Source organism: Rhododendron vialii, chromosome 10a, assembly GCF_030253575.1.
Source record: "Rhododendron vialii isolate Sample 1 chromosome 10a, ASM3025357v1".
Classification (NCBI taxonomy): domain Eukaryota; kingdom Viridiplantae; phylum Streptophyta; class Magnoliopsida; order Ericales; family Ericaceae; genus Rhododendron; species Rhododendron vialii.
The window spans coordinates 31,973,032-31,986,687 of record NC_080566.1 but is presented as its reverse complement, the minus strand read 5'-3'; the positions used below and the strand labels follow the sequence as shown (position 1 = coordinate 31,986,687).

The 13,656-nt window shown below is 39.4% G+C and overlaps 2 protein-coding genes across 4 annotated transcripts; one reads left to right on the top strand and one right to left on the bottom strand.

The window, feature by feature from the left end:
- The first annotated feature begins 892 nt into the window (after positions 1–892).
- LOC131302429 (uncharacterized) lies at positions 893–7,869 on the top strand. Of its 3 annotated transcripts, XM_058329082.1 has the most exons (10): positions 929–1,318; positions 1,419–1,500; positions 3,470–3,717; positions 4,248–4,403; positions 4,570–4,726; positions 4,892–5,034; positions 5,166–5,201; positions 6,444–7,007; positions 7,291–7,465; positions 7,542–7,869. In XM_058329082.1, the coding sequence occupies exons 2-9, from the start codon at positions 1,425–1,427 to the stop codon at positions 7,450–7,452; spliced, it is 1,542 nt and encodes a 513-aa protein (XP_058185065.1). In that variant the 5' UTR covers positions 929–1,318; positions 1,419–1,424; the 3' UTR covers positions 7,453–7,465; positions 7,542–7,869. The 3 variants fall into 3 exon arrangements, with proteins under 3 accessions (XP_058185066.1, XP_058185065.1, XP_058185064.1); XM_058329083.1 differs by having other exon boundaries at positions 893–1,318; positions 7,303–7,869; XM_058329081.1 differs by having other exon boundaries at positions 7,291–7,869.
- A 1,014-nt stretch (positions 7,870–8,883) lies between these two features.
- On the bottom strand, positions 8,884–12,605 carry LOC131302427 (short-chain dehydrogenase RED1). Its single transcript, XM_058329080.1, has 3 exons — positions 12,191–12,605; positions 9,952–10,111; positions 8,884–9,421 (listed from the first exon to the last, which is right to left on the bottom strand). The coding sequence occupies exons 1-3, from the start codon at positions 12,528–12,530 to the stop codon at positions 9,085–9,087; spliced, it is 837 nt and encodes a 278-aa protein (XP_058185063.1). The 5' UTR covers positions 12,531–12,605; the 3' UTR covers positions 8,884–9,084.
- Between the last annotated feature and the right edge of the window lie 1,051 nt (positions 12,606–13,656).

The following is a 13,656-nucleotide window of genomic DNA, read 5'->3' as shown; positions in this document are numbered from 1 at the left end:
AAGATCCACTTGCCTTCTTTCTTTGCTCTCAGTGGAATAGGAAGTGAAGGTAATGAACTATCGAATTACTATTCTCATTCAAAGCATTTAACCAACCGAACAACTATATGCTTCTGGTCGCATTGAATGTCAAGCTACTTGTTGAAGATAATAGTACATCGAACCCACATGAAGTTTTACCATGAGCAGATTATATCAGTTGAGCAAATATAGATACAATCAATATTTGTTTCTTCGGAGTAGCAAAGGCAAGCATGATATCATTACAAACATGAAGTCCCAAGGTATGTAACCCTAGAAAGAGGTGCATGAGACCGTCTACCCCCTTGCACATACCTAGAGCCACTGTTCGTGTTCCAATACGGCCAACCAGGCTTTCATCTGTGTTTATTCCTAGTGGTTTGGGCCACCCATTTGTTGAGGTCTCTACTGCCTCTTCCCTGATTGATATTATCCTCAAATTGTATTTTAGTGTTGCTTTGCGTTACGTGTTAATTGAGCTCAAAGCTCACGTCTTGGTCTTGCTATAGATAGTGGCTCTTACCAAACGTTTGTATGAAAATCTCCATTTTCGCCATATGATATGAAATATTAAAGAAAAGATATTTTCTGAACATAAGTCATTTTTATCACGAGTTGCGACATGGCAATTTAAAAGTATCACTCTTCGAAGTTTGAACATGTGACCATAAAGATATTGAAACTTTGAGTTATATTTACAATTTGGGAAATACAAATTCTGTTTTTGAAAATCAGTAGTTGGTGTGTCTCAACTCTCTCATGCATGGGTGCTTCATGTTCACCTATGTGCTCCTAATACAATATCAATGTAGGACCTTAAAAATCCGAATTCCAACAAATACCCCAACTTTACATAGAAACTCACTAAAACCTCCCTCTCTGCAACTTCTCTCTCTCTCTCTCTCTCTCTCTCTCTCTCTCTCTCTCTCTCTCTCTCTCATAAATCCTTTCCATCTCAACACTCCTACATGCACACACCCAGAGTCTTCACAGCCAAACACACCCAAGAAAAAAAACAACCTCCCCCCCCGGTCTAGGGTTTACAAACTTTGTCCCATTCGATTCCTAGCTGTTCAATAAATCCCCCGGGATTCACCTCATTCAATTCAAATCCTCTCTTTCTCTCCATATCTATCTGTAACTCCCGACCTGTTCTTCGCCACCTGTCCGAATCTGAGTCGTCAATTCTTGCCCAGTGTCTCCCCACATAGGGTTTATATATATCAAATGCAATTCTTCGTGAATTCTCTCTCTCTATATTTCACGCCTCGCTGTGGCCTCTGCATTGGCTTTGACGGTAGGGTTCAAACATCAAACATCAAAAAATAGTAAAAGTTTTTGAATTTTGAGAGTTGTTTGATTTTGGGGTTTTTTTTTGGTTTTGATTGTGTTTACAGGGTGGGATGAATAGTGTTTTTGAGGAACAGATACTGGCAGAAAAGCTTTCGAAGCTCAATTCTACTCAGCAATGCATCGAAAGTATCCTCCTTTGTTTGGTTGAACTGGGTTTTCAAAGTTGATTTATCCTTTTTTTTTTCGTTGTTATTTTTTAGTTAATTTGCATGCTTATCAAATTCTCTATCTACTGGATTTAGGGAGGTACTTAAAATGCCCATATCTTGTAGTTGGTAAATTGCAACCTTGTTTTGTTTTATGATTTAAGTGGTTTTGGTTCTTTCTACTTATGCAGCAATTGGTTCAACCTTGTACGGATTGGTTATTTACCTGAATTGGCAGTGATTCCTTCTAGGTTTTCAGCTTGACAAGATCGGGCTAAGATTTGATTTATCCAGTTTTTGAGGCTTAAAATGGACAAGTCCTCAATTTTTGGTTTGTGAATTGTTTTGTGGTATTTGTTTATCATCTTCTCAGCTTCTTGAAGTCACCGTGTCGATGTGTCATTTCCGCTGATTGGTAAGGTTGAAAGTTATGTGATTGAGGTTTTTACTCTGGGTGGAATTGTGTTTTTTTGCTGACATCCCGCATATAGGGCAATTTTTGTCATGGGTGTGGTAGTATTTATTATGTCGATTAAGATCTACGGTGATTTACGTGATTGCATGGGGATGGAGATTGTATGTGGCAAATCCGTTTTGGAGACACGCGTTCCACGCGTTTGCTTAAAATAGGAAAGAATTCCGTTTGGTCACCCCTAATGTGATTGCATGGGGTTAGGTTTATATGTGGTAAATCCCTTTTGGAGACGTGTATGTCCATGTGTTTGCTTAAAATAGGAAAGAATTTCATTTGGTCGCCCCTAACAACGAAATAACGGTTCTCTTGACAACTCATGGCCACCTGGTTGCTGATCGGATGAAAAGAATTCAGTATGGTTGCCCCTTCGGTTAATAATTATTAAAACAGCATCACATTCTTTTAAGAAGAGAAAATGTGAGATGTGATGTGTTTTTAGTCCCAGGAGGAAAGTGATAATCACAAGACTACGGTGATGCTGACAGGGAATGTGTTTGTAGTATATCACATCCGCTTTCCTTTAAGTCCCTTATGCAACTTCTGCTGGACAACCATAACCTGGACCAATAAGTCATACATACTTACATTATGTGATAAAATATCCAAGAAACTATCGTGTGTGTATTTGTCTTTATGCTACTTCACTTTTGTTTCTATTTTACAGTTATAAGATGGTTTAAGGAGCATTGTCTTAATCGGGTCACCATTTTGTTTTCTAGCCTAACAAGATACGATTTTTCTAAACTTATTTGATGAATCATTAAAAGGTAGTAATTAATATTTGTTCGATATGACGATGAGGTTTAAGTTTCTTGCTTATTGTTGGAGTTTCGGGGGAGTGTTGGAGTTTGTCCTGCATCGGTCAATTATCTCCTCCAAAACTAGTATATGAGTGTGGGCGACCTCTCCACTCATTGCCAATTGGTAATGAGTTGGATGTTTTAACATAGTATCCGAAAACATGGTATCAGAGCTTCGGAGAATTTGTTCCCCCTTGTTTGTGCCATAAGTGCACCGTTGTTTGTTGTGATCCATGTGTTTTGGATTGTTTGTTTACCTCTCCATGTGCGAGTCGGGAGTCGCATGTTCGGGGGAATGTTGGAGTTTGTCCCACATCGGTCAATTATCTCCTCCAAAACTAGTGTATGAGCCTGGGTGGCCTCTCCGCTCATTGCCAATTGGTGTTGAGTTGGATGCTTTAACACTTATGATGAAGTAAATAATAAGATAGCAACGACCTGTTTTATTTGTATATACTGTGTAAAATGCCCTCCTGCAACGATCCGCATTGAAGGTATCATTGAAATCTCTTGGTAGATCTACTCTGCCATTGATGATATTTTCATATCCACGTGTGGTCAAGGTCCACTTGGACTGCTGAGTAAACAACTTAAGCCTGAGCCATTTACCTTCGTGAATATTGCATTGGTTTAAATTTATTTCCTTAGTTTGTTATCTTGACATTCACTCTTAGCTTTGTCACATTGGTGTATTTTCCATCGGAGCAAAGCAGAGATAGTTGTTGCAACCTGGGGTAAACAGTTCCATAGCTCACAGATGGTTCAAAAAATTCCCCTTCTGTATCTTGCGAATGACATCCTACAGAATAGCAAGCGTACCGGAAATGAATTCGTTAGTGAATTTTGGAAAGTTCTTCCAGGAGCGCTCAAAGATATCATTGAAAAAGGCGATGATCATGGAAAGAATGTGGTTTCTAGATTGGTATGACCTCTTCTGTTTGCTTCGGAGATTGGATAGACTGAAAATATATATGGTTATGAGATTATTGAACATCCAAAGCGTTATTTTCTCTTTGATGTTTCAATATATTGGTATTGTGCGTATATTGTTTTATTTTGCCGGGTGGTTGTCCATCAGTAGATTTGTTTGTCAGGTCTTGGAAATATTACGCGTCATTGAACTTTTTGACATGTGTTAAATTAGGTTTTCATATTATCTTCTGGCAGCCCCTCCTCCCTCTCCCTCTCCTTTTTTTTTTTCCCCCTGAGATTTAATTTGCGTCTTCTAGTTCTTTAGCTAAAGTTTTACTAGGGTGCCTTGTTCTGTTACATATTCATTTGTTCTCTAATGGAAGTTTATGCTTCCAATAAAGAAAGCTAATTTGTCGTTCATAAGCCACCAATATCCAAATGCTGATGTGTCTCGGTTACAGATCATACGATTACATTGTTTCCTTTAAATGCTCAGAACATTGACAAGATCTAATAAAGTAGTGCTTAATTACTTGATAGGTTGGTATATGGGAAGAAAGGAAAGTTTTTGGATCCCATGCACATGGTCTTAAAGATTTAATGCTTGGAGAGCAATTACCTCCACCCTTGGAGTTCAGCAGAAAGCGTTCACGGTCTGTGAGAATTGTAAAAAGGGATTCCCGCTACGTTAGAACAGTAAGAACCCTAGAATCATGCTTCTTGCGACCTCTTTTTACTTCATTCTAGAATCATGCTTCTTTTTGGAGGAAGTAGATGTTCTAATTAAAACCCAATTATGTTTCATTCATTTTCGTGCTTTTCTTTGGGACATGGCTCATCATGCAATTGCTTTTGAACCTAGAAATTGACCATTGGAGGTGCAGAAGAAAAAATAGTTTCCGCATTTCAGTTGGTAGTCAGTGAACATAGAAGTGAGGATGAGGAAATGAGTAAATGCAGATCGGCTATCCAACGTGTAAAGAAGATGGAGGAAGAAGTTGATCTGGCCTGTAGCAAAGGTAAGGATGGCAATTACTCATAGTCCAATTGCCACTTGTGAAAAGTGGTTCCATAAATGGATTGTTGGTGTTCTTGTTCTGTTTTGTCTCCTCCGAGTGTTTCTATGCGTAGATCGTTGGATCTCCATGTTTGGGTTGCTTAGCTTTTGTTTGTTTGTTATCCAGCTAAGGATCCAAATCGAAAAACTTTGTCCAAAGAACTGGAGGGGGAAGAACATGTTTTGAAAGAATCCATTGAGAAGCTTAAAGTGGTTGAAGCAAATAGGACAGCTCTGGTATCTCAGTTACAAGAAGCTCTGCATGAACAGGTATTGGGCTATTTCTTCAGTGTTTTTTTTTCCTAAAATAAAAGTGTTGTTGCATTTGTGGGACAAATTATTCTATTATGTGATTTAGTAAGTATTAAATGAATGCATTCTTGTCCTCACGAAATTTTCAGGAAGCTGAACTGGAGAATGTTCACACGCAGATGCAGGTATGGTTTCTGCCTACTATAATCTTCAAAATTTCACAAGTTGGCTTGTTTCTTCTGCTAGTTAAATAAATATGGGGCATTTGTCAATCAGTTGTTGACTGTGACCGATTCTTTAATGCCACCAGACTTAGCCAACTGGGATGCTGGTTGGAAAAACTATGGTGCACGGGTACTCCAAAAAAGGCCACATAAAAGTATATGGTACATATCTGATACGTCTAACGTGTCCAAAAATTTACTCTTCCGTGTTTCAATTTCGGATTGGGCGGGGATATGGGAAGGCCATGGGAAGAATACATGTTGAAGTCAGAGACAACTGGGAATAAAGGAATTTTTGAAATATTGTGATGTGGGTGGAAATGGAAAAGTGAAATGAAAATGAAAATGAAAATGAAAGTGGTTACACTTGCCCTATGAAATAAAAAGTTGCACATTCATGGAAATATGGTCGTAATGTATTTTTTCTTTAGCTTGTTTCAGCTTTGGTGTGGCATCAATGCATCATTGTCATGTATTGACTGCTTGATACGACTAGTTACTAAATGAATTCTGATTAGTGCATTTGATTTTTTTTTTTTTTATCACATGTCATCATCGTATTGTAGCCTGCTTTTTTAGGTTTTGTCAAATAGCTGTATCAGTATCCTGTATCCCTATTCATACCTTGTGGGAGGGGTTTTGACAGCAAGGCTTCTTAGGATTGGACTTGAGATTATGATGAAAACCTGTACCGTCACATTGTTCTGAAATCTGAAGGAGATATTAAAGTGCTTTACTTCCTCATGAATTAAGTTTATTCTAGAAGTTACAATCTTTTGGGAGTTAAGTTGGCTGCAGGCTAATATTTTCTCATGTATCTCATGGCCTATCTCATAAATACCTACTTTGTGCCAAAAAAAGAAAAAAATCCCCATAGGTAATAGGTCTCATGTAATCTGATTACCTTTTTCTCATGTTCACTTATTCTAATTTCTAACTACGATATCCATTTGTTGTGCATCAACCATTATGCTAACTTACCAAAAGGGAGAGGTAATTATGTCCTAGTTCCGATAAGGGTCAGCAGCCGAATTAGGCGTAGAGGAAAAAAGTGCTATCCCATTGAGGACTTAATAATCTAATCATCCATCCCAACACAGTTTTATGTATTCTATTCCACCTTCAAGACTTAAAATATTTGTGCCAAACCCAAAGCATCGTATCCCAGCATGACCCTAATGTACTAAATTGAATTCATTTCAGGTAGCACAGGCTCGGGCAGAGGAAGCCCGCAAGATGCGAAAACTACTGGACGACGACGAATATATTGTGGTTGCCAAACAATCAAACATGACCCCACCGCCCATATATACAAGCGCAAAAGGTGGACAACAGCCCAAGAAGTCTGCTGCTGCCATTGCAGCCGAGGTTGCTGACAGGCTTGCAGCTTCCACCTCCTCGCAATACATTATGAGTTCTGTATTATCTTCATTTGCAGCCGAAGAGGCGAAAAATGCTGCGCTAACGATGTCGTCTTCCGCATTTTCTTCCTTCCCGACCCCGCCTGTCAACTCACTCAGTCACTTGCCGCCTCCACAGCTGTCGACTGCTCCGAGCACCACATATCAGTCACTTTTGGTGCAACAACCGACGTTGCAGCAGACCCAAACGCTGACCTCTTCTCAAACCCAATACCATATGGTTACAACCCCTTCTCCTCAACATTATGTACAACCTTCAGGTGTGATGGTGAATTCATATTCTTATGTGATGCCTCCCTTGCCTCCAGGGCCACCACCACCTCCACCTCCACCCCAACCACACATGGTTAGTCACGTCTTACCTTTGCTTTTTTTGCCCTAACATAAGTTTTTGCATTTTTGTGTGTGCTTATTTCGTATCTTCAAATATGGATCATTTTGAAAAGAGTTGACGGAAGAAAAAAGTATCCTTTTTTAACTTTTTTCAAAGTTTGATCTATATATATTATTCCTGGTACCTCTCGTAGAGACTAAATGGATTATGAAGAGTTTTTTTCCGGAAATCTAAGTAGTCCATTAATGATGGAAATAAGACTTCATGTGAAAAGTAAGTTCAAACTCAATCTCAGCAACAATTGCAGATAACTCAGCAGCAGCCTCCGGCGCTAACTACTCAGCAGCACTCAATGCCATTACCTCAGCAACCGCCTGCGCCCCCAAGTTTCCGTCCTCTTGGCCTCTTTCAGCCTCCCGAAATGGTTTACTATGGGCACCACCACCAGTCAAGTTGACAATTTTTCACAGGTAAACATTGCATTATGGCGGAATCTTCTTAGGAAGTCGGGAATTTTGTTGTCTAAACATTGTATTGATGACACAGATAGGAAGAGGCTTGACAGTAATTTGGCCGTACCGCATTTAGAAAGCAACTGATAGTACTGGGGAAGATTAGCTGTTGCTTCCTTTTCTTCTTTTAGAACTTTGGGGGGAGTTAGGGATTAGCACAAACGGATTCGTATGGTCCGGCCTTCTTGTCGTCGTAATTATACACATGCATCTGCATCTTTGTAAAATTATGGTTTAGGCTCAGAGATAGAGAACAGTTTTGTATTTTCTAATCAAACTGGATAAAGCAACCTCTCTTTGGATAAAGCAACCTCTCTTTGGATAGTTCTCAAATAAATTTGCGGAATTTTTTTCTTTAGTAATTGGGGATTTATTCTGTATATTATGAAGGGGATTTTCGGGTGAAGCAGGTACGTTGGGGTGAATTCTGAGGGTGTTTTACGAGTAATAATTTCGCAATAAAAGTCAAGTGTTGTTATTCGTTGTGAGAGAAAAATGATGCAACAAAACCAACTGGGTATTTTGTTTTTTTCAACCGAAATCGTCTCACGCGTAGGGAAAGTTCAAAAGAACTGTCACCGTAAAGGCGGATTGGATTGGATATCCGTCTGACTCGGGTGAAATTACATCCCTACTTCAAAAGGTTGATCAAATTTCTGCATCTCAGTATGAAACTGGTAGAATTAATCCAACAAAAAATCGAAATAACAAATTTGTAGTCGAACACATTCTTTTGGCCTTTCTACTTCTTTCTCCAATCACTTGTAAAACTAAAATTATTATATCGATAGACCCTTTTCGCTTAGCGATAAGTAGAGAATACCCGTGGACCACTGTGAAGCCAGCTATGTTATGGTTATTCTCAATCATTCTCTTGGCTCGTGCTCGTACTTTCAAATTTCAAGTCCATGTTTTTGAATTAAAAGCCACTTATTATCCATACGTTGAAATGAGCTTGAAAATAATCACGAACATAATGGAATCAAGCCATCGCCAAGGGAGAATTGAAATTCAATCAATGTGAGATTTTGAGGCTACGAGCCTCTCGAACGCAGTTAGAGATGCTTTGTGAATTTTGTTAGAGAACTTGAAAACGAAACGAATCTTCGACTCTCGTTTGATTAGCAGAGTGCAGTGAATGTGCTCTTTTCTCTCTCAATCTCAATTTCGTTTGAGAACTTGATGGTCGCCAGAGATGCAACTGCGTAGTGAAGGGGGAGAGACAAGCGAAACCCTAGTTCTTGGTTCAGAGGAGAGAGACAGAGATGGAGATGGGTCTAGTCGATTTAGGAGAGAGAGAGAGAGAGAGAGAGAGAGAGAGAGAGTGTTTCTTTTAAAACTGCTTATTAACTCCATCATACAATCAACACAAGTAGTTAGTACACAACAACACGGCTGTCTGATTCATCATGCATCAAATGTGCTTACAGTTAACAAGTAGAGAGAAATTCTGAAACAACCAACTTCCAAGGCCAAAGCCGAAATATTAACACCTTGGAAGAGTATTATTGTATGATATGATTGATATCCAATCTCAGATTATCCTCTCTGTTCAACGAAAACTTTTCCCAAAGTGTTTAACATTTCATTGCTTTCCTGAGAATAAAATCTTTGACAAACAATGGAAGATGGTACACGATTGCCAGTATGGTGGAGTATTGGCCATAAGAGAACCAAGATGGTGGGTTCTTTTTCAGCAGTGCCGCCACAGTCTTCTTTGCAAACTCTTCCGACGGAGTTGCTTTTGGGCCCTGTGAAAAGTAGGCTCGTGATCTGATTGCTTCTTCAAATTGTTTGTATAACTTCCATTCGGGCATACGACTGTAGCTGTTTATAGCCGAGTTTCCTATGTTTGACTTAACTGCTCCGGGGACAACATTGATAACATCGATTCCAAACGGCCTAAGTTCCAATCTGCATAACCACTGATGAATTTAGATTCGAACATAGATGGAAATTTCTACAGGGAAGTATGACAGAGAGAACTTAAATGCCAAAATCCCACAAGAAAGGTTATAAGAAACAGTATGCAATCGAGGTTTTCTTAGGCCAAGTATGCAAATTACCCAAAAGTGCATAGAGAGTATTAAAAATCGAAAACTTAAGGAAAGAAAAGGAAAGGGGCAATATGAGGAAAATGAGGTGCTCGAGATAATGCGTATCTTGGTCTTTCATCATTTTCCTTTCCGAAAATAGAATGTCCATAAATCCATGATCCAAAGCCCAAGGAAAAAAGTCTACCCATAATTTTAATGCTAAGTTTCCGCATAAGACGTGGGAACCATCAAGTGATAGGGTCAATGTCTTGATATGGCAATTTAAGTGTTGTACCAAATATGGTCACTATTGATTTACTCCACTTAGAAATATTTTTGCCCCTTCGCACTGATAAGCAGACAATAAACTAAGCTAACATGGAAATATATTCTGCTGCTTCTGCAGACCTTAATGTATCAGTCAGTGCATGGAGAGCAGCCTTTGATGCAGTATAAGCACCTGCCCATGGTCCAGGGGCCAAAACAGTAACACTTCCCACATTCACAATCTTTCCCTTCTTCCTAGAGGCCATGTGAGGGACCACAGCTTGTATCAATCTCATGGTACCTGTATGCCAACCAAATATGGATTTCTTGTTACTCAATCTAGTAACTTCTCATACAACAGTATTGATTTTCTTGCCGATCGAAGATGCAACAAGCGTAGAAGGTAGAACATTGAAAACTATATTGAGGAAACATACTATCAATCCAAGTTTGTAGTAGACAATGCAGATAATTCTCCTATTTATGTATTGAAATGAGTTTAGAAAAGAGAGGCCAAAAAAAGGTTAGTCACTGAAAATGACATCGGACACATCCATATCCGCACCCTACACCTCTTAGGATGCCTTACAGCCAACATATAGATCCGATTCTCAAAAAAACATACTCCTAGTACTAAAAAACTATTCTGTCGTCCCGTCTTGCTGACTTGGGAATTTCGTGAATATAACAGGTAGACACATACCTGCACCCGACACCAGTTAGGGGTCCATGTAACATAGGTTTCAACACCGCTTGGACACAACAAACAAGTATGTGTAGATTTTTTTTTTTCCTTTCTCGTTTCTCATGTGCAAAACTCAGAGTTCATATGTAGCTTAGACACAGCTCACAACTATGTGTAGCTTTTTTTCCCTTTCTTGTTTCTCATGTGTAGCTTTTTTTCACGACTGAAGTAAACATAGCTCCTACTATCAAACGGGTGTAGCTTCTTTTCACGACTGAAGTAAACATAGCTCCTACTATCAAACGGGTGATTGGAACACTTGATTTCTCTCCGCACAGAATTTCAAGCTTTAGCTCCTTCCTCTCTTTTTTCCCCCCTACCTGTGCATTCAAATCAACGATCTCAAACTAAGACTACAACTTAGGGTAATTGTCCTCATTTATTAATGAGTAGTGCTAGCCATACCGATCCATTCCATACCGAAACCGTACCGACGGCCGCTCCGGGCCTTCTCCAGCCACCGGACTGCCGATCCGAGCCGTCCAAAAATTCTAAAAAAAAAAACCGAGGGGCCCGCGTAGGAATAAACGGCATCCGATCTGTGTAGGGTGGTTAGATCGAGTACCCTATTTTTCGCGTATACATATATACACGAGTATACACGAAAAATAGGGTACTCGATCTAACCACCCTACACACATCGGATGCCGTTTATTCTCGCGTAAGGCCCCTCGGTTTTTTTTTATAGAATTTTTGAACGGCTCGGATCGGCCGTCCGGTGGCCGGAGACAGCCCGGAGCGGCCGTCGGTACGGTTTCGGTATGAAATGGGTCGGTACGGCTAGGATTTCTGTTTATTAATATGCTAATTTCACGTTTTAGGTAAGGCTCAGAAGCCTAATCACTGTCTGTCAAGTTCTTAAACAACATGACCGCCCAAGTTTGATAATACAAGAAGAAAAAAAGTCTGATAATACAAGAAGAAGTTCAGCAGTGAATTTCCTAATAATTGCAAAGGTCACAATCTTCTCAAACACCATTGGACCGGGGAGTGTACTACAGGCATGTAGTGCGCAATCCGAGCCATCCGTCTTAGCAATAATGTTTAATGATCTAGATTTCATCTTGGGCTCTGCAGATCTAAGCTGTCCATTGCTGAAATGAAATCTAGACCATTGATAATCAAGGCAAACGGCTCAGATCGTGCACAGTCGCACTACACCCCTGTAGTACACTTCCCCTAGTGTTTAGTTCACTGCAATAAAGTTGGAATGAAATAGTCCCTTCAGATACTCATCCCCAAGTTTCCTTCGCTAGAAAGTGATCAGATAGTCAGTGAAAAACAGTCATTTTCATTTTCAATTCCTACCTTCTGAAACTTATGGTTGTAAGTTTTTTTTTTTTTCTGACAAAATTTAGAAGATCATATTAATAATTGTCCAAAAAATTATTACAAAAAATTTGGACAAAGTCAAACTAATCATGGAATCTAACTATAGTAAAACTATTGTAAGACGAGAAAGCACAAGGCAGTTTACGTCTTTCACTCCAACCGAGACGTAGCGTGACGCAAACAACGGCACTCAAACATAATTGATTAATCCAAAAGAAAATTAGCGCCAATCAGATAACTATTACTAACAGAAATCGATAAAACCAATGTTACCCAAAAAAAATTGTCCACACACCCACTTACCATAAACATTGGTGTTGAAAGTATGTTCAATCGAGGACATAGGGACCTCAGCCAGTGGTCCAATGCACTGAACCCCAGCGTTGTTAACGAGTACGTCAATTCGGCCGAACTCCTCCAACACCCGAGAGAGAACGCGCCGGACGCTCTCGTCGGACAGCACGTCGAGCTCCTGAGGGAAGAACCTTGGGTCGCTGCCGTCGAGGTCCGCCATCGATGGCAGGGACCGAGCCGTGGGCACCACCAGGCAGTTCTCGGTCGCGAAGGCGCGCGCCAGAGCGTGGCCGATACCGCCGGTGGTGCAGCCGGTGATTAGTACCACTTGCTTGTCGTGGGGATCCATTGGGTTGGGAGATTGGTTTGGCGGATCGGAGGGGGAGAGAGATTTAGGCGGGTGTATTTATGTGTCAGCGGCTATATCTATATATATAGAGGGAGAAATTTTTTGGTGCCGGTTGGGTAGTGGTACCTGCTCAGTATATTCGGACCGTTCATTACACTTTTGAACAGTTTGGTTTAAAACACTCTATTTTTTCTCATTCCAACATTTTCTCTTTCTATTTTCTCTCTCTAAATCCGAATATTCCAAAAACAAAACGAACGGTTCGAATGCATCGAACGGATACTACGTGATACCTTTTCGAATTTTTTTCCATACATAGGAGAAGGAAGTTATTGATCTAAAAATGTTGTTTGGCAGAACACCACGCTAGCATGGCATAGGAGATTGTACTTATGTGTCAGCTGCTATATCTATATACGGAAAGCAAAATTCTAACAGCATAGTATATGATTTGCAGAGGACCACACAGAAAAAAATGCGTTTGGTCCCATTTTCACATTTTGAATCCCAAAAAAATTTTAAAAAATATTCATAAATTTTTAAATATTATTTTACGGGGCTCTATAAAAAATCAGCTCCAGTGGATATCGGTAAGTATTACTTTTAGACACGTAGGGGTGAAATGAGGCCAAACGCGTTTTTCTCTGCGTGGTTCTCTGCAAATCATCTCTGCGGATAGTAGGGCTCGCGGAAATACTAACAAGTGCAACATAGTACCGGATAAAAGTGGCAATCAATTTACCAACTTTTACTCCGACACATGGAACAGGAACAACAGCTCTTTCGAAGAATTACACATTTAATCCATTTTCTTTATTTTACATTTATTATTTACCTCAAGTTTATTTTTTCTTTTTCTTTTTTTTTTTTTTTTATGTTTGAACAGCTCTTTCTTTAAGAGAAAATATGTACACCAATAAATAGATAAAATATCTCATAAACATTGCATATTTTTGGTTTAGCTATCAACTTTTTTCTTTCACGACTACATCAACATTATCTATTTTATCTAATACCAATTAAAATATATATTTTTTGTCTGTTTAATTTTTTAGACTATTTATATATTAAAAAATTAACCTCTCCAATTTTAAGAGTAGTGATTAATTTTTATCTTTAGAACTCT